Genomic DNA, 19,505 nt, shown 5'->3' with positions numbered 1-19,505 from the left:
ATATGATTTACCCCATAAAATGCAGGAAGGGACACATTCAAAAGCAGTCTTTTATATACAATTTTTAAAATTGTAAACCTCAATCTATTAAACTATACCTTGGAAGCAAATAAAATCAAATATTTATTAAACTATGTGCCCAGCATTCCAGTAGGTACTGCAGAGAATAGGATACGTAATAGACTTTTGTGAGAGACTGAAAATACAAAAGGACAATGACCAGAGCATATATAAAAATAGAACTCTGGCCCACAACCTCTGCAGCAGTCTGTCCAGAAAGGCAACCACAGTCTCTGTGGCAATTAGCCGAAATGGTCAGGACTTACAATATTTTTGCCCATTCCAATCTAGGGCCAACTAGAGAAAGGCATTCACTCACTCCTAAACAATCACATAGAATGTCTTGCTTCTCATTAGCTTTTTTTTTTTTTTTTTAAAGATTTTATTTATTTATTTGACAGACTGAGATCACAAGTAGGGAGAGACGCAGGTGGCGTGGGGGCGGGGGTAGCAGGCTCTTTGCTGAGCAGAGGGCCCGATGTGGAACTTGATCCCAGGACCCTGAGATCATGACCTGAGCCGAAGCCAGAGGCTTAACCCACTGAGCCACCCAGGCGCCTGCACTAGCCTTTCTTGTGCCAAAAACCTATCAGCATGTACCCGAAGCAGTTTCCTACTGTAAAGCTTTACCCTCCGTGACTGCTTCTGGGTCTTGGCCCAATTCAAGTGAGAGTGGCTGACCACTTGCTATGGCAAGTTCTGAATAAATAAAAATATCCTTTGCTTGTTCTCATTTGGGTATTCTTCATTATTTCCCTTTTTGGAATTTATAGGTGATTTCAATTCTTAACTAGAGGCCCCAGACATTGATGATATAATTATTTATAATTTTACTAGAGATTGAATTTTGAGGCTGGTATACAGGAGAGTTAGGTAGTGACTGTTTTGCACACAGACAATTTTGCTTTCATATTCAAATGTGGCATATATTCTTTACAGAAGAAATTATATTCTCTATATTTCAGGTGTTTTGTTTTGTTTTTTTTTTGTGTCAGACTCAATAGCTGATGAATCTTAAGGGTCTACTATTGAGAGAGCTCAGTGAGGAGTAATCAACTTTGAAGACTGAAAAGGGAATTAGTACAAATAAAAGATCAACCTTTTAAGCCTGTGATACCAGAATAAAGGTGGTGCCAACTAACAGAAATGGAGACTTGGGAAAGGAATTAGGTATAAAGGTCAAGAGACAGTGGGAAGTTCAAGCTCATTCAACAAATATTGACTGCCAGCTCCATGCTAGGTACTATTCTAGATGGTGAGGATATAGTGGAGAATGATATTGACAAAAACCCTTGCTTTTGTGGAACTTATATTTGAAAATGCAGACAGCTGGCATCTGGTGCAAGACTTTAAAGTTACAGAGGACTTATCCTTAAGCAAGATATGTACTTGGGGTCCAAAGAAAGGAATGCCTGAGATGAGGATGGTGTCACAGCACAGAAACCACACCAGAGTCTGCTGTCACACAGCAGTACAGTAGAATTTCCTTCTGAGGGTAGTGGGAAAAAATGTTAATGGAAGATTAACCTAGGGTTGGAGACTACTTGAAGAAAGCTGGTCTAAAATTACCTTATCTTCATTGTCACAAGAATATCACAGCATTTGTCCTTTAGCAGATGCTCTGGCAGTAGGTGGTAATAATGGTAACTTGCATTTACATACATTTATAAAGTACTATCATTTACATTATTTAATTAAGAAAAAGCTAACAATATCTCTATAATTAGAAATGGAGAACTGAGGCAAAATTGAGAGTAGAATAATTCTCAAGATTACATAACAAATAGTGGTAAGATTAAGAATTCGAACATAGTTTTCCTGACCCTTTGATCTTGAGAGGTATTTATACTGCTATTATTTTTTCAGTCTATAGATCATAAATGTAGCATACAATGAGCTTAACACTCTAAAGAATGTTAAAAAAAAAAAAAAAAGAATAAAAAGGGTGCTGGCAAATGTATGCAACCAAATTTCCCCAGAGTAGTAATTTCAAGTACATGGTTAAGACTTTTCTAATTCTGAATGATAGGCTTCTGAATGATTCATTAGAGGTGCTTGATGCTGATCATTTATTAGAAACTGAATCGATACGAAAAATGTGCATTGGTATTTTCTCATTACTTGAATATGTATTTAATTTTAGTCAAACAAGAGAAGATTTAAGAGAATTAAGAAATGCACTATATTGCCACTATGAAAGTAGTAAAATTTCTTTGTGCCGTCTGAAGAAGTGAAAAATGCGATGGTGGTGGATAACTCCAGTTAAATAACAGAACCCTTTAGTCTTGTTTTTGTCTTCTGAGTATCAGTGAGGACTTTGGCCAAGCATTTCTTCTTATGGGATATGGATATTCAAAAGATAGGAAAATATCTATACAGCTTACTATTTTCATTTGCGTTCTCTCTATGTGCCATGAATTGATCTAAGCCCTTCACATTTGTAAACTAATGTAATCCTGGCATATATTTATATAGGTGTATATACATAGGAGTGTATATAACAGACAGATGAGGTAGGTACTATCAGTTCCGTCTATGAAGAACCCGAGGGCCGGGGAGGTGCAGCAGCTTTCCCCAAGGGACATAACTAACTCCGAGAGCTGGGATCTAGTTTACAAACAAAAGGTTCCAGAAAATAAAAATCTCCCATGCCACTTTGGTTTTCGTTCCTCTCCTCGAGAAAGGGATATGGAGAGCTTCCTGGCCGAACTTTGTAGGAAATGGAGTTGTCAGCTTTCTTCCTAGGGCGGGGCCCTTTACAGGCCCGGCCACCTCCCTCGTCCTTCATTCCGCCCCAGCCACCCACTCCCGCTTCCCTCTTCTTCCACCACGCCCTGCTTTACTTCCATCTCCGCTCCTCCCAGTGTCATTGCCTTGCCTTGGAGCTCCGCGCCCACTGCCTGACAGCACTCCACTCCACGCCGCCGAGCCACCCTGGAGACGCGCACACGCGCAGTCCGCCGTCGCGCCGCCGTGACGTAACCCCGCGCGGCCGACGTCGGGCTAGGGGGCGGGGCCGCGGGGCTGGCTGGCCGGCTGGGGGCGGGGCCGGGGTCCAGCTCCGGGCCTCCGCGGCCATCGCTGCCTGCGCGGTCCCTTCCACTCGTCGGCTCCCCGCCCTCCCGGGTCGTGTGGGGCCGCGCGGCGTCTGCAGCCTCGCCCCGAGGGACACCGCGGCTTCAGGGGCTGGACCTCCCTCCAGCGCAATGTCAGGCACCGCGACAGTTCTGTGAGTCCGAGGCCGCGGCCGTGGCGCTGGGCGGCGGCGGGTCCGGGCCGAGGCCGCTCATGGTGCCGCCACGACACCATCGCGGGGCAGGAAGGCCAGGTAAGCAGGCAGGGGAGGGCCCGAAATTCCCCGGAACCCCAACTGGGACCGAGCGCCCATGAATGGTCCCACCCCCCGCTCTGGAGTCGGTGGAAGCTCCCTGGCCGAAGTGGCATTGGTCTCCAAGGGGCGCGTGAGGGGAAGGCTGACCCGGGCGTGTGAGCCTGGTCTGGACTCCCGACACTAGTGGGAGCTGCTCGAGCGCCGCCTCCGTGCTTTTTCTCACTCCCTGGGGGAGTGTCACCGGCTTAACTTCTTTTCCCCCCCCATCAAAAGAAGAGAAGGATTCCATTTAACAGCTGTTTTCTCACTGGTCTCCGGGGAGTTGCTCTTTCGATCTAAAGAGACTAGATGCAGTGACAGGCAAGGGTGGGTGGGGAAGCGAGAAGTATTCCCGCACTCTACCACGTGAGACGATTGGAAACGCGCCCCCAAGACTCACAACTAATCGCTTCCTGTCAATCAGTCAAACTCCCCTCCAAGAGATCGAAGACAGGAAAAACAGAAACGGGCGCCAGTCTAGACAGTGTGTCTTGGGGTGGATTCCTGTCTAGCGAGAGGCGAATGGAATTTCTTGATTTACGAAACTCGAAACTCGAAGGAGCTTTGCCTTTTTTTTTTTTTTTTTTAAACCAGTAGCTGACTACTCTTACCCATTGCCGTTTATTAAAGATTGCTTTTTTTTTTTTTTCTTGGACCACGTACTTTTCGGAGTATAATTTGAAACATACAGAGAATAAGGAAGCTAGAGAAGAGTGTCAGTTATATTTAATGCATTTGGTGTTTTTCTTTCATTTGTTCATTTTGAATTTTAAGAGAAAAAAGATGTGATGAACCTTTTTTTGAGTGGTTGATGTTTGCATAAGCATTTTATGGCTGTTTTTAGGTGCGCTGAGTTCTTCACCTCCTTATAGGCTCAGATCTGCCAGGTTTTCAGGCATTGCCCTTGAAGATCTTAGAAAGGCCTTTAAAGTAAGGTAAGCCCCACTTTTAATCTGCTGTGTGACTTTCCAACAACATTGGCTAACAAATGTCAAATGTTTCTCTTATACTAATTTTCTCATTTTTACATTTAAAAAATCTTCTCTATTGTGATTTGTATTTTCTAAAAAACAGACTGCAAATGGTGTGTGTATTTATCATGAACCGGGTGAATTCCCAGAGCAGTGGTTTCACTCAGCGCCGGCGAATGGCTCTTGGGATTGTTATTCTCCTACTTGTTGATGTGATATGGGTCGCATCTTCCGAACTTACTTCGGTAGGTAATTTTTGTCTAGGAATGATATTGCATTATAGTAATACTGCTGCTCATCTGGGGTATCTTGATAATCATTTCTATCTCTCATGCTGACTTAAAGCAATAATTTGAATGTGGTTGAATTATGTTCTTTGATAAGTGAATTGATGTCAGTTCTAGTTGAAACAAAAGATACTGTTTTTGTTTCAGTTTTCTTAAGTCTTTTAGGGAGGGTTATTTTAAAAAATGAGGATTATTTTAAAAATTCGATTATCTTATTTTCTTTCTAAATTCAATTTCTTTGTTTATAAGTAATATTTTCTAGTGGAACAAGTATCTAGGATGTACAGCCTTTTGTCACCATTTAGTGGAAAGAAAGAATGCTTTTGAACAGGTGGGTGAAAGTGATCAGAGATTCCATGTACAGGTCACTATAATGCATTTGCATGGGTGCATACACATTTATACATCTGCTGATTCAAACACTGTGAAATACAAGGTATACGGTGATTGCATTCAGTTAAATTTTACTTTTATCAGTGTCCTCTTGATAGTAATGCGTTACTTTGAGTGCACAAAGTCGTTTTTCTTTCTAATTATATATGTAGATTTTTTATTCTATTTGGCTAATGATCTCTATAAAAAGATGTGAAATTTTTTTTTCAGAAGTTACTGCTTTTCAACTTACATGTTGTAGTCTTAAGGCTAATATACAAAAGGAAATAGTATTTATAAAATGAATTTAAATGTCAAAAGAAGCAGTTTGCTACTGCTGGTCATCTCACATCATAGTTAAGTAAATAGTTGACTTAGCTATGTCATTATAGCCAATGAGTAAATGCTTTTTTCACCAGTTTGGAAGTAGGCTCTGGAATACAACAAGCCATTTATTATTTTTCAATTTTCTGTAACCTTTTTTTTTCTTTAGATGAACATTCTGTAGTTTAACCACAAAAAAATCTCTGTAATGTTGAAGGGGAAATAAGCTTATCTATAAAACTTTATTTTAATTTTAAATGAATAGCTTGTTTTTTATTTGTCAGGTAATAAAATTTAGGACAGAGAGGATCTGGTCAAATTAAAATTTAGCAATCTGTATCTCTTAGTAAGAGGATATTTTATAGTTTTGTTACCCAAGAGTATATGTAATATATCTAATTCTTCAGCCAAATATGCGCATCGAACTTTTGAGATAACATTGTGTATTTCAACAAGTAGATCAACCTTTTCATTAAAGAAATTTTCTAACATATACGAAGTAGAAAGAATGGTATAATGGATTTTCATATACCTAACAACTATTAAATTTTGCCCATCTTCTCTTATTAACCCTTCTCCAGACATGTTTTCCTGAAGTATTTTAAAGTCTATTCTAGCCCTTGTCAGTTCACCTGTAAATTCTTTCATACTCAATTCAAACTGAAAAGGTCCTAATTTTTAAAAATAGAATCACCATTTTATTAACAAAATTATATTCTAATAAAATTAATTATAATTTTTAAGATCATCTGTTACTTGGTCCATATTCAAATTTATGTTGCTTTCATTCCTTAACTATATTCCCCCAACCCCACCTTTTTTTTTAAACCATGCTAATGATTTGTTGGAAAAACTGGATCATTTTTCCTATAGGATATATCACACTGTATTAGTCCGTTTGGGGTGCCACAGTAAGACTGCCATTAGCCTGGTTGGCTCAGGACAACAAACATTTATTTCTTAGAGTTCTGGGGGCTGGAGAGTTCAAGATTAAGGCACTGGCAGATTAGGTATCTGCTGAGGATCCACTTCCTGGTTCTTGGGTGGCCGTCTTTGTAAATATGTTCTCAAAAGGCCAGAAGGTCAGGAAAGCTCTCTGTGGTATCTTTATAAGGCACTAATTCCTTTCATGAGGGCTCTGCACTAGACCTAATCACTTCCCAAAGGCCCCACCTCCTAATATCATCGCATTGGGAGTTAGAATTTTAACATATTAATTTTGGGGGGACACACAGATTCACTGCATAGAACGCATTTCAAATTTGGCTTATTTCTTTGGGGTATCACTTAACTTGCTCCTCCTTTTCCCTTATTTCCTGTAAAATGGTAGTTAAGTGTAAAGTCCTGGTTTGATTCAGGTTCAGTTTTTAGGAAAAAAATACCTTGGTCATTAAAAAAAAAAATACCTTGATGGTACTGGATCCTGTAGAGTATCATCATACATTCATGGATTTTTGTGTATTTCATATGTTTCAGACAATTGTAGTTACTCCTTTTGGTACTTAAACTTTACTATCTTTGACCAGTGGAGCCTCTTCAAATTGTCCTTTCAGTATGACCCTATTAATCTTTAACGTCCTTTCTGGTGCAAGATGCCCCAGGTTCATATGATAATTTTCTTCCCCATATTTAGATTTGATCATTTCTTTAAGAACCCATGGTTTCTTTTATTCCAAGATGATACAGAACACCTCTGGATTCTATAGGTGCTCATTTCTTTTGGGTTATTTTTTTAGGCCTTTCAGTGTACGTAACTAGGAAATTTTTTTTTTTTTAATGAAACAAAAAAATCATGAATTCTAAGCTAAATGAAGATTGTAGGTTTTATATAACTTCCTAGTAACGTTAACCTTCATGCAGTTTTATTCATATGCCATTCTGCTTCATTGCCTTTCTTTATGCTGTTTCCTCTGGGCTATTATTCAGCCCTACACATGCAGCTCAAAAATAGCTTCTCTTAGGAATCTTCCACAATCCTCAAAATGGTCTGTCTCCCTTTGGTAATCCCATGGTACCGGTACACCCCTGTTGTGGTACTTAGCATATTATGCTGTGTACTTTTCATATATATATGAAAGGAAAGGCTGTCTTATTTTTCCTTAGCTCCTAGCACAAGTACTCGTGCATAGTAGGATTTTAATGAAGGTGGAACAAAATTTTTTTTGGAAGTTGATGCTGCTTTGTTTGGGAATATTATCCTTTGTATACAAGCAAATATAATATTTAGAAATGAGTATAAAGTATTTTTGTAATCTCTTCTGATCTTCCCTTCCACATGAACTTCTAGAGTCAAAAATCATGTAATAGCCTTATTTTGTTGGAGATAAGTAATAAGATTTAAGGTCATCTCATAGTTTATGTACACTTTTCCTCTCCAGTATGTTTTTACTCAGTACAACAAGCCATTCTTCAGCACCTTTGCAAAAACATCTATGTTTGTTTTATACCTTTTGGGCTTTATTATTTGGAAGCCATGGAGACAACAGTGTACAAGAGGATTTCGAGGAAAGCATGCTGCTTTTGTAAGTTTTAAATTTTAAGTATTTGTGGGAGAGGGGATTTAGTTTTACAAAGTTTAAAGTTACTAGTTTCTTGAAGGACAGTCAGATTCGGAGTGGTTCAGTTAATTGAGGATAGCATGATATAAGAAAAACGTACTTTTGTCCAAAGTTTTAAATTTATTCTTTTAATCAACTTGGTATCATAATATCTTGTGAGAAATCGAAGATATATAATCATTTTCTTTCCCTTATCCCAATATCCTTTGGATTGTTAAAAATATTGAACTAGCCCAAGTCATTAATGTGGAGATAAAAGATAAAAGTGAAGAAGATGATGACTGTCTGGAGTCTTTGGTGATTTGCATACTAGATGAGTAGCATCTAAATAGTTGTAAAGTTGCTGGTTAGAAGTAAAGTAAAGCAAGGTTTTGTTTATTAAAATGAATATAGGCTATTTCAAGCCATCTTTCAGATGTTTGGCTAACAAAATTATATTCTTTCCTTGATGTAACATAACATGCTGATTGACACTGTTTACAGAAATGGCAGTGTATATAGTGATATATCTTCTAGAAGTAGAAACTAAATTTTTGAGAGTGAAGACTATAGAACTGACTCTTAAATTATTTTCTTTTTCAATTCTTTCCCCTTTTTAAAAAGAATTTTGATAGGATATACATTACCATTTTAGCCCTTTTTTTCTTGCCCCTCATTTTTTACTGTAGTAAAGTATATATGATATAAAATTTACAACTTTAACCATTTTTAAATGTATAGTGGCAGATAGTGAACATTTTAAATGTTTATTGGCATTAACTACATTCATTTTGCTATGCAGCCATTACCACTGTCCATCTCCAGAACTTTTTCATGATCCCAAACAGAAACTCTGTACCCATTAAGTAATAACTACTATTCCCCATTCCTCCCAAATACTTTCTTTCTCTATTAATTATTTTCTTTTATGTGTACTTTTCTGTGCATTAACTAGTAGTATTTCTCGTCTTTTCTAATGAAAACTTTTGTTTTTTACTTTGCAAAAGCAATACATACATATTATAGAAATGCATGTACATTACTGAACATTTAGAAAATACAGAGGAACAAAAAGAAGAAAATAGTAATTCTACCATTCTCAAGGAATAACTCCAGAGTATTTTGACCTATATCCTGTTATTCTTTTTCATGTGTGTATTTTTATTTTATTTTTTACAAAAGTGTAACTATACTATTATGTCCTGTTTTACAGTTGGCTTTCTGTTCTTAGTGGTATATCATGAACAACTTTCTGTGTAATTTAGTATTCCTAGAACATTTTTTAATATTAAGTTTTTTTTTAGATTGTAGTAGTGATACATGTTCATTGTTGAAGAGAAATTTATGGTAACATGAAGAATAAGAATAGTCTGTCCATAATCTCACCTTTCTGCAACCACTGTATATATATATGATACTTCTGTAGCTATGTGTTTACATGCATATATTTAAAATTATAGTAGAAGTCACATTAGGCTATATCATTGTCTAACTTGATTTTACTTTCTACTTAACAGTATATCATTAATACCTCTCCAGGCTAATAAATAAACATCTGCTACTATGTTTTCTATTTTATTTAACTGTTCCTTGATAGTTTGATTATTTCCACTTTTTCTTTTGATGCAAGTAAATAGGAATATCTTTATACACATCTGTAGTTATTTACTTAAGAGAAATCCCCAAAGTTTAATTGCTGGATAAACAGTAATGCCATTTTTCAGGCTTTTGCTTCCTATTGCTAAATTATAGTCTGTAATTCATATCTCTGTTAGCAGTACATGAGATCAAATCCTTATCACAATCCGTATGTTTACCAGTTTGATAGGTGAATAATGATATTTTGTTTACTCTGCATGCTTTTGGTGTTTTTTAATATATTTGTTGTACCGTAGAATTCTTTTTGGAGTTACCTATATTTTGTTCATTTTTCTACATTGACTCCTTATTGTTTTTTTAATATATTTATTTCACAGTAGAATTCTTTTTGGAGTTGTCTATATTTTGTTCATTTTTCTACAGTGACTCTTTATTGACACAGGAATTCTTTTAAGAGCATGGGCTCTGGTGTTTGAGTTTTGTTCTTTCATTTGTTGATTTTATGACCTTGAGCAAGTTATTTAACCTTTTCAGACTTTAAACAAGGATAATAATAGGGTAGCGTGGGTAAATAAAAACATGCTTGTATAGCAGTAGCACTAGCGTAGGGTTCTCCAAGTGCAATCCAGTCCATTAATCTTTTAGGGAGTTCTTGATGTTATTACTATTATCATGATAACACTAAGAAGTTATTTCTCTTTCACAAACCCTCCCATCCTTTACCTTCTTATCTGAAATGCTACAATAAATGGTATTATGCAGAGGTCATAAATTTTGTATTTAGATTGACTTTGGTTTTAATCCTGGCTCTGTTACTTAGATGAGATCTCTCAGCCTATTTCTTCATCAGTAAAAAGAAGATGATAATACCTACTTTGCGTAATTGAATACTTGGCCTTAGCTTCTATTATGATTAATAATAAGTATATCCGTATAATACTATGGATTTTTTATTCTGTTCCATTGAGTGTGACTGACAACAGCCTTACTTTATACCATGAATTTAATTGAATTTTATGTCCTGTTATCTGTAGTTTGCAGATGCTGAGGGTTACTTTGCTGCTTGCACAACAGATACAACTATGAATAGTTCTTTGGTAAGTGCTTTTTTTCTCATCAGGATTGGAATGGGTGGAGTTGAGCCACGATAGGAAGGACTGAAATAGCTTTATAACACCACTATATTAGGATGTAGATATATCCTAATATTGGGTGCCCGCCATAAGAATTGTAATATGGTACTTTGTTTCTTGGGACCCAGAAGTAAGCAATTCAGCCCTGTAGGAGAGAGGGGAGGGGGGCATTGATTAAGGAGTGAAAATCCTAAGGGATAGTCCTTTGTCCTTTGTTTCTTACTAGGTTCATCACTTTGTGTTCATTATTATCATCACTTAGAAGCAAATACATTTGTTTGACACTGAGAATATATAAGCCAGTTGTTCATTTGTTCCATAGATTTTTTCCACAAAATTTTAAGAGCATTTTTTTTTAGATTTATTTATTTATTTTAGAGGAAGAGGGAGAGCACGAGGAGGAGGAGCCAAGGGAGAGGGACAAAGAATCTCCAGCAGGGCTCTGGCTCATGACCCTGAGATCATGACCTGAGCCTAAAGCAAGAGTTGGATATTCAACCAACTGCACCTTCCTGGCGTTCTAAGTGTTACACACTTGTTCTAGGCTCTAGAAATATGCAGCTTATGTCCTAGTATTTGAGAGTGTGTGTGTGTTCAGGGAGGGCAGAAGAGACAGATAATAAGTAGTGTGTAAGTAAAGTAATTAACATATTTACTTATTTTAAGCATTTATAATCCAGTTTGAGAGAAAGTATTTAGAAATCTTTTTTTTTTTTTTTAGACCATACTTAAGGCTTCTCTTTTAAGATGTATTGTTCCAAATGTGGCATTCTATCTGAGAAAAATTTTAAAGTTACTCTAAAGTTTAACATCAGTTTATTAAACCATTAGCTTTGTGGCCTTATTGTCAGTGCAATTTTTTGCTTGTCTGGCTTTTAGAACTATAGTTGCATGCAAGGTAGGTTACCAGGTATTTTAAAGGTATTCTGAAGCTTAGAGAAAATATCATTCCATTTCTCTGGTATCTTAAGCATCAGAAAAATTAATATCAGTTGTTTCTATCAGGGTAGAAGGCAGAGTTGAGGTGATAGACTATTCTTCTACCTACTCTAATACTAATTTTTGCTGTTATCAGTAATATGGGTATGTCACATCTTTCTGGGCCAAATGCTATAATGAAAAGTTCAGTGCAACAAAGAGATTGTCAATTTTCAGATCCTATTGCCTCTTCACTTACTGCATAGTTTTTATTGGCAGAGTTCTATACCAAGAACTAAAAGAGAATTAAATAGAAAACATTTTCTGTTAATTTAAGAAACAGCTTAGTTGGACAATCATGCCTTAAATATAGATCATTTAAAGAACATATGTAAAAACAGTAGAGGAATTCAGAAACACTTAAAAACATAGACCTTTAGAGCATGGTTAGATAAACCTGGCAATGCTGTTGTCTACCACTTGATCATTTTATATCTCTGTTTCTAGGAAAGTTTTTAAAAAATGCCATTTTATGAGGTTGTTATGAGGACTAATGAGAAAGACATGTTTAACTGCTCTGGACTTCATAACTGGTACATTGTAAGAACTGATAAGTGGTAGCTGTTTTTTCTTGTCTGTTAATCCTCTAATGGTTTTCAGGAATCTTAATTTTTAGTTGAATCTTTAGTTGAATAAGATAAAACATTTGGCAAATACACATACATATTAGATCTTGTTTATCTCTTCATTGTCTACCTTCCCCTTTAAACTGTATGATCATTGAGGACAGAGACTTTGTCTTTTTTCAGTCTTATATCCCCAGGATCTAGAACAGTTTCTGACGTAGTAGAACCTCACCATGTATTTGTTAAAAAAATAAATGAAAAGGAATTAGAGCTAATCTGTTAGCTTGAGAAGGAGATCTGCTTTTATGACATTTAAATGTTAAATATAATGTGCCAGTGCTCTTCCAAAACGTTTTAAGAATATTCTGCTGTGGTGAACAGCAGAATATGGTGGTGAACAGCTGTGTTTTGAGTGGTATTTATGTCTACATTCCATCAACTTAAATTTTAGCCAATGTATCCGCCATTTTACTTGCTGTTTATATTTATTTCTGTTTTTGTTACATTCTAGAGTGAACCTCTTTATGTTCCTGTGAAATTTCATGATATTCCAAGTGAAAAACCTGAGAACACAAACATTGATACTGAAGAAAGTAAGCAAAACTTAGAATTTTATAACTTAGAAATGGGAGGAGATTTTAGCTTCATGTAAGCCATCCCTAGACTTAGTGATTTTGTGGGGTGGACTCGGATCAACTGGCATTTCTTCTTTTCCATGTGGTATTGGCTTGGCCTCTAATCTTCCAGAGTTTGACTGGAAGTTTTTATTTAAACCGGAAATAATTTCCAAATACTAGAAATCTCTGTGGTTTCATCATACATATATATACATATAAATACATAAAATATATATTTATAAATGAGTAAGATCCTCTTCAACCATGCCATTTGAGACTCCTAATAGCAAATTGTATGGGTTTTGTTGGTTCTGTGAATTGAGTAAAGAATACCAGCTCCAGCATAAGTGCAGTATTCATGCATAATACTCTCTTGCAAAGAATAGACCTCTAGAGGAATGTTCTGCATGCTTGACCAGGAACATAATTCTCATAAGTTGGCTTTCTATGAAGAAAAGCCCAAATAAAGTTTTACCATAAATGCTAAAATAATAACCATACTATAATTCTGATCTAGGCAGTTGTTTATGTATACAGTTGCAGAACCCTTGTTTGAATATTGGTCTCATTTTAAAACCTTTTGATAGATGAAAATGTTCTTCCTGTTAACTCTTTGAGTAGAACTGCCTCAGGTAATAATATAACTCTGGTTTTCTTTGCTGTGCAAGTCTGATCATATGTCGATTAAAGAATATGCATTTATCAGTAAATTAAAACTTGTGACTTTCATTGGACGTGAGGGGAGATGTTAATGATTTTGTACTATACTTTTCCTTTTAAGCTCCCAAAAAGTCTCGTGTAAGGTTCAGTAATATCATGGAGATTCGACAGCTTCCATCAAGCCATGCATTGGAAGCTAAGTTGTCTCGTATGTCACATCCTACTGTGAAAGAACAAGAATCCTTATTCAAAACTGTGGGAAAGCTTACTGCAACTCAAGTAGCAAAAATTAGCTTTTTTTTTTGCTTTGTGGTAGGTCTTCTCTTTTTTATATGTTTAGAACTTGAATTTTAAGACAATATATGTGCCAGCAGTATGCTATTGAAATGTAACACTGTTAGGTTGCTTAATTGTGACTTTAAAAAATACTGTGGACTTTGTGTATCAAAGTCATTGTTTGCTTATCATACCTCAAAGAAGCCAACCTTTACTCTTAACACAACAACTACTTATATATATTCAGAATTTGGCATTGCTTCATGGTCAGGATAACTAATAATTGTTTTACACTATGATAAATACAAAGGCTAGTAAATATCCAAGTAAGAGTTTACTGTATGCATTGATTTTGTCAAATAAGTGGTTTTGTAATTGTATAAATGACAGGATTTATAATTAATATAATTAATTACTTTAATTATAATTAACTAATTTGTAATTTGTGGTCAGTTTAATTAATAATTTAATTGTGATTAAATTTGTATAAAGGCGGTCAAATATTTTAGCAAGTACTCATAGTAAACATTTCTACAGAATTCCTTATATTGTTAATACCTTTCCTGTTGTATTGATAAACTGAAAATGTGCTGAAGAATTCACATAGAATAATCATACAGGAAATATTTTGGAATAAGCTGGGATTAGACTTGTCTGAGTTTGTGAAAACTGAAATTTAGAATTTGATAATGGATTTCAGGGCTCTTTTCTATATATGTCATTGGAAGCAGTCTAATCCAAGGTTGTTTAGTATGATCCTTTAAGATTTAAATTTGTACTGAGCTCTTATTTAAACACTAGATAATGCAGTGCTTATGTCAATATCATTAACCTGATTATAAGATTTTTTTTACTTCTCAGTTTTGCCTCATTGCTGAGCCCATTTTTCTCCATCCTCTTCCTGAGTAACATCTAGTTGAGTGATACCTTGATTAATATATTCACCAGTACAAGTAAAAAATCATTGTGAGTTAGAATGATATATATACTAAAATTAATTTAAAGGCTCATGGATTTGGATTATGCTGTTAATTATTTTTTTTGTTTGCTTGTTCTAAGTGAATGTGAGGCAAGACTAAGACTTACCATTTGTTACCTAATTTTTTTTTCTTTTAAATTTTTTCTTTTTTATTTTTTTATAAACATATAATATATTTTTATCCCCTGGGGTACAGGTCTGTGAATCGCCAGGTTTACACACTTCACAGTGTTACCTAATTTTTGAATGACACTTGAGGTGAAGAATAATAAAAGCATCTATATAGTAAAAGTTAAAGACAAAGGGGGAAAGATAAGAGATTAAATGAGTAGTGTGTGTGTGTGGTTGAAAGAACCTGGGTGTGGAATGGGATGATTATATCAGGAACTCCGATTAAGAGGAAGAAAGCTACTTTGAATGAGCACACAATTCATCTCTAGGCAAATCGGTAAAAGGAAAGGCAAAAAGAAAAACGTCCTGAATTACACAACTTATTGCCTATTTAAAAGAAAATACTTCCCTTCATTGGATAAAGCAAACTTTTTTCCAACTCACAACTCTGAGAATGTTACATAAATACATAGGTACTATTCCATATAGCATGCTGATTTACAGATACATATGTGCATATAAAAAGCCTTTTTAAAAATTGTGGTAAAATATACATGATATAAAATTTGCCATTTTAACTTTTTTAAAATTTTAACCATTTTTAAATGTATAGTTCAGTAGCATTAGGTAAGATCACAACCACCTATCAAGAGAACATTTTTTCATCCTGCAAAACTGAAATTCTATATCCATTAAATAACTCCCCTTTCTTACCTCTCCTAGCCTCTGACAACCACCATTCTACTTTCTTTCTCTATGAATTTGATTACTCTTGAGTACCTCGTGTGCATGGGCTCATACATTGTTTTTTCTTTTCTTTTTTTTTTTTAGATTTTATTTATTTATTTGTCAGAGCAGGCAGAGGGAGAAGCAGGCTCTCTGCTTAACTGACTGGGCCACCCCCGCACCCCACTGTTTTTCATTTTATGACTGACTTATCTCAGCATAAAGTCTTCATCCTTGTAGCATGTGTCAGAACTTTCTTCTCTTTCAAAGGGTGAATACCATATCACTATATGGATATTCCACATTTTGTTTATTCATTTTTGGTGTGCACTTGGATGGTTCCACCTTCAGTAGTCTTTAAAAAAAAAAAAAAACTTTAGTAAGTTACAAGAGTAGGAAATGATGTTAGTCTTTATTAAAGGCACTTCTGTAGAAAGTCAGAGTAATATGGTCCAGGTATATAGCTTTTTGGAAACCCAACTTAAGAGTGATAAGCTTTGATAAGGTTTAGAACAGTGCTGTTCAACAGAAATACAAGCCTCAAATGCAGGGGTCATAGGTATTTTTAAAATTTTCTACAATTAGAAAAACATTAAATAAATTTTTAAAATGTTTAAAAGAGAAATCAAGAGAAACAAGTGAAGTTAATTTTAATACTATGTTTTTTTTAACCCACTGTATGTAAAATACTTCAGTATGTTATCAATATAAAAATTATTGATGAGATAGTTTTTATTTTTTTAGTACTAAATATTCTAAACATTTCCTTTCTACTTCAGTTTCCATTTCATTTCAGTTTCAGTTATTATTTCAATTTTAGTCGCTAAACATTTCAATTCAGTCTAGCCACATTTCAGTTCTTTAGTAGCTACATGTAGCTAGTGGCTAGTTTATTGTGCAGTGCAGGGCAGGAGTTAATACTTCCTGTATTTGCCAGTCCTCCTTGAATATATTTTATCTCATGAGGGCTTATGATGTTTTAATTTTTCTCTGTAGAATATAATTTAGGTCATAAAATGTTTACCTAGAATATTTTTAATGATAATTTTAAAATAACTTACCACTCATGAAATAAATATATAAATTATTTGTGATGTATTATTTATTACTAAGTGGTTTCCTCAACTGTGGAATAGTGAAGGGAAACATTGTAAGGTTAATTTTTATTGGAAGGTAATTGGGATGGGTCTAATTTTGTCATGAGAGTGCCATAGGTTTGAGAACCAGAGAATGGGGAGAAGTGTAGGATAGGAAGATCTTTCTAGGAAGAGTTTCTACATAATGATGTTTTCTTATGATTTTTGAATGACTGCTACCTGAATGATCTGTCTTTATTTCTTTATCGTGCATTAGCTGAGACCAGTGAGATTGTTTTGAAAATGAACACAGTATTTATGTGTTAAAGTGGTAAGGAAAGTGAGTCAAGAAAGCTAATTATCACCTTGTATCTATTGTCTGTTCTTGTAGATAGATCTCCCAAAGATAATTAAAAGCAGAATCTTCTACCTTTTTTCTAGCACTTCATATATGTTTGATATTGCTCATCTTAGCAACTGCTACCTCATTTTCTTATTTAGAAAGTCCAGTGAAGTTATCTGGGAAGTCGGAAGATTACAGGTGCCATCAAAATGACTTTGCTATAGTTTTACTCTGGCTTTTGCCTTGAGTACTGTGTAGACTAAATGGAATCTATTAAACTCAGCTATCTGCTACCTTTTAGTAATGCTCTAAGATCATATTTCTTTGTTGCTTCGTTGAAGTGTCTGTACATATTTTAATATTTGAGAACTTCTCCAAATTTAAATTTTGTTTAAATAAACTTTAGTAGAATGCTAGAAATTCTTGGATAAAGCAAATTTTAAAGTTGAGTTGATTCAGTTTTACCCTTATTTTTTAAAAAACTGAATGCTAATTTTAACAAACTGTTGTTAATTTCTTAAGGGACATTGAATAGCAAAGATCTTAAATCTAATTATAAATGCCCTCTTTTTAAGTCAGTGACTTTTCAATAGAAGACGACTTCTAGAAGCTCTTATGATAAAATATTTAGGGGGGTAAAAGAGGGACCTATAAATTATGACAGATATAAGCATGTCATTCATTAGGTTTCACTTTGTTTTCTTTTTTTTTTTTAGTGGTTTCTGGCAAATTTGTCATATCAAGAAGCACTTTCAGACACACAAGTTGCTATAGTTAATATTTTGTCCTCAACTTCTGGTAAGAAACTTGTCTTTAAAATCTACATTATAAATTAAAATCTATTTCTGTTATATCTATCTATCTATATTCGGCTATATATATACACTCTCTTTTTAATATATATATACACACACACATATACACATTTTTATCTTATAAATTATTACATTCATTCTGATGTACATTAGTGTATTGTAACTATATAATATCGGTGATTTTATGCTGCAGCTTTGTGCTATTTATATTCCTTTGGTTATTTTACTTTTTTTTAATATAAAAACATTAAAGTTTTATAGGCTAGTTCTTTATATTATAGTCATTCCTTTCACATTCTTTCTGAAGATCTTTTTCTAGACCCTTTGACTAAATGTAATTGCTTATTTCAGAGCCATAATTTACCTTATGAAAGGTGTTTTATTTTAAAAAATTGAATTACCTTCCAAATCTGGGAGAGGAAAAGTATTTTTGAAGCTATAAAACTAACCTGAGCACATATGCTTGACTATGATGAGGTCATAATGTTACTCTGAGTGCCCAATTTCACTCTTTTACTAGTTTAAAGTAAACGGGGCTATATTGTTAAAATAAGCGTGGTTAAAATAAGCATGGTTTAGTTTAAAGGCTATTTTTGACAGTATTTAAACTGATGTATCTTTTTTCCTTGTAGGACTTTTTACCTTAATTCTTGCTGCAATGTTTCCAAGTAACAGTGGAGATAGATTTACTCTTTCTAAACTATTAGCTGTAATTTTAAGGTAAGAATATAGTGTAATAGCTAGTTAATTCTGCTTAAAAATGTAATGTTTAAAAAATTTCTGATAGTGACATAGGATAGTTTGTATTATAGTGTACTGTATAGGCAGAGAAAGATAAAAATAAAAGAAGGTTTTATATGGACAGCATGCTACTCAGCTTGTGTCACATCTTTGACTAGTTTTCTAGGTGTTCCTGGGGAGAGTAACTGGAGGGAGGGATCCCAAGGCGCTCCCATTCATGGGAGGACAGATGGTATAATACTATGTATTGTACTGGTGCTTACATTTAACTTAATGTGGCAGCTTGATCCTCATTATCTCCAAGTTCCTTTTTCCTTTTCCTAAAACAAGTTACCTTTTTGTTTTTGTTTTGGGTTTTACTTCTACTTCTGAAAGTCAAATATGCAGTCTTTCTTGATTGGCTCAGCCTCAAGTGATCTTTCAGTTATTTTCTATATAAATCATTTGGCAACTTTGCATTACTGTATATCATCAGTATCGTCAATAACTGTATTTAAGTCTTTTATTTTTATGTAACTTTGTGTTTGTCTTACTTTTCTGTGGATTATAAACCTTTAAAGGCCACTGCCTTGTTTTATACTTATTTTTGCCACCAACAGTTTAGCCTAGGGCTTTGCTTACCAGCAGTACTCAAAAAAGATGTGTCAGTTTGGTAAAGCTGTTGTTTTACTGAGGAAAAAAATCAGGAATCAGAGAAGGTAGTAGAATGATTTAATAGAGAAAGTAATGTTTCCTAGCTGTCAGAGCGGGGTTTGAATCAGAGCTTTGTTCTTTGTTTCTGTCAGTTCCCTTAAATTCTCCAAGAGGGTTCCTTATGTGAGAAAATGTTGATAGTATCTACTTTCCAGACTTGTTTTTAAGTTCAGAGGGAATGTATGTAAAAAATTATTATAATGGGGACTGAGGTACTCTTATTTTGATGTGTTTCTCCTTTATTGATATAATCATGGTAGTTTCCAAGGTT

At 34.8% G+C, this 19,505-nt stretch overlaps 1 protein-coding gene across 2 annotated transcripts in view; it reads left to right on the top strand.

The window, feature by feature from the left end:
• The first annotated feature begins 3,105 nt into the window (after window positions 1-3,105).
• Window positions 3,106-19,505, top strand: part of SLC35F5 (solute carrier family 35 member F5) — a 36,847-nt gene continuing 20,447 nt past the window's right edge. The window contains exons 1-9 of one of the 2 annotated variants that reach the window (XM_059394416.1): window positions 3,108-3,388; window positions 4,275-4,365; window positions 4,505-4,646; window positions 7,763-7,906; window positions 10,555-10,617; window positions 12,709-12,790; window positions 13,596-13,786; window positions 17,702-17,783; window positions 18,433-18,520. In XM_059394416.1, coding sequence (XP_059250399.1) covers window positions 3,349-3,388; window positions 4,275-4,365; window positions 4,505-4,646; window positions 7,763-7,906; window positions 10,555-10,617; window positions 12,709-12,790; window positions 13,596-13,786; window positions 17,702-17,783; window positions 18,433-18,520 — 923 coding nt within the window. In that variant the 5' untranslated portion in view covers window positions 3,108-3,348. Of the gene's footprint in view, window positions 3,389-4,274; window positions 4,366-4,504; window positions 4,647-7,762; window positions 7,907-10,554; window positions 10,618-12,708; window positions 12,791-13,595; window positions 13,787-17,701; window positions 17,784-18,432; window positions 18,521-19,505 lie in introns of both variants that reach the window. The other variant, XM_059394417.1, reaches the window with a different exon arrangement.

Source organism: Mustela nigripes, chromosome 3 (genome assembly GCF_022355385.1).
Source record: "Mustela nigripes isolate SB6536 chromosome 3, MUSNIG.SB6536, whole genome shotgun sequence".
NCBI lineage: Eukaryota > Metazoa > Chordata > Mammalia > Carnivora > Mustelidae > Mustela > Mustela nigripes.
The sequence above is the reverse complement of the archived record's forward strand: the minus strand, read 5'-3'. Positions and strand labels throughout refer to the sequence as shown.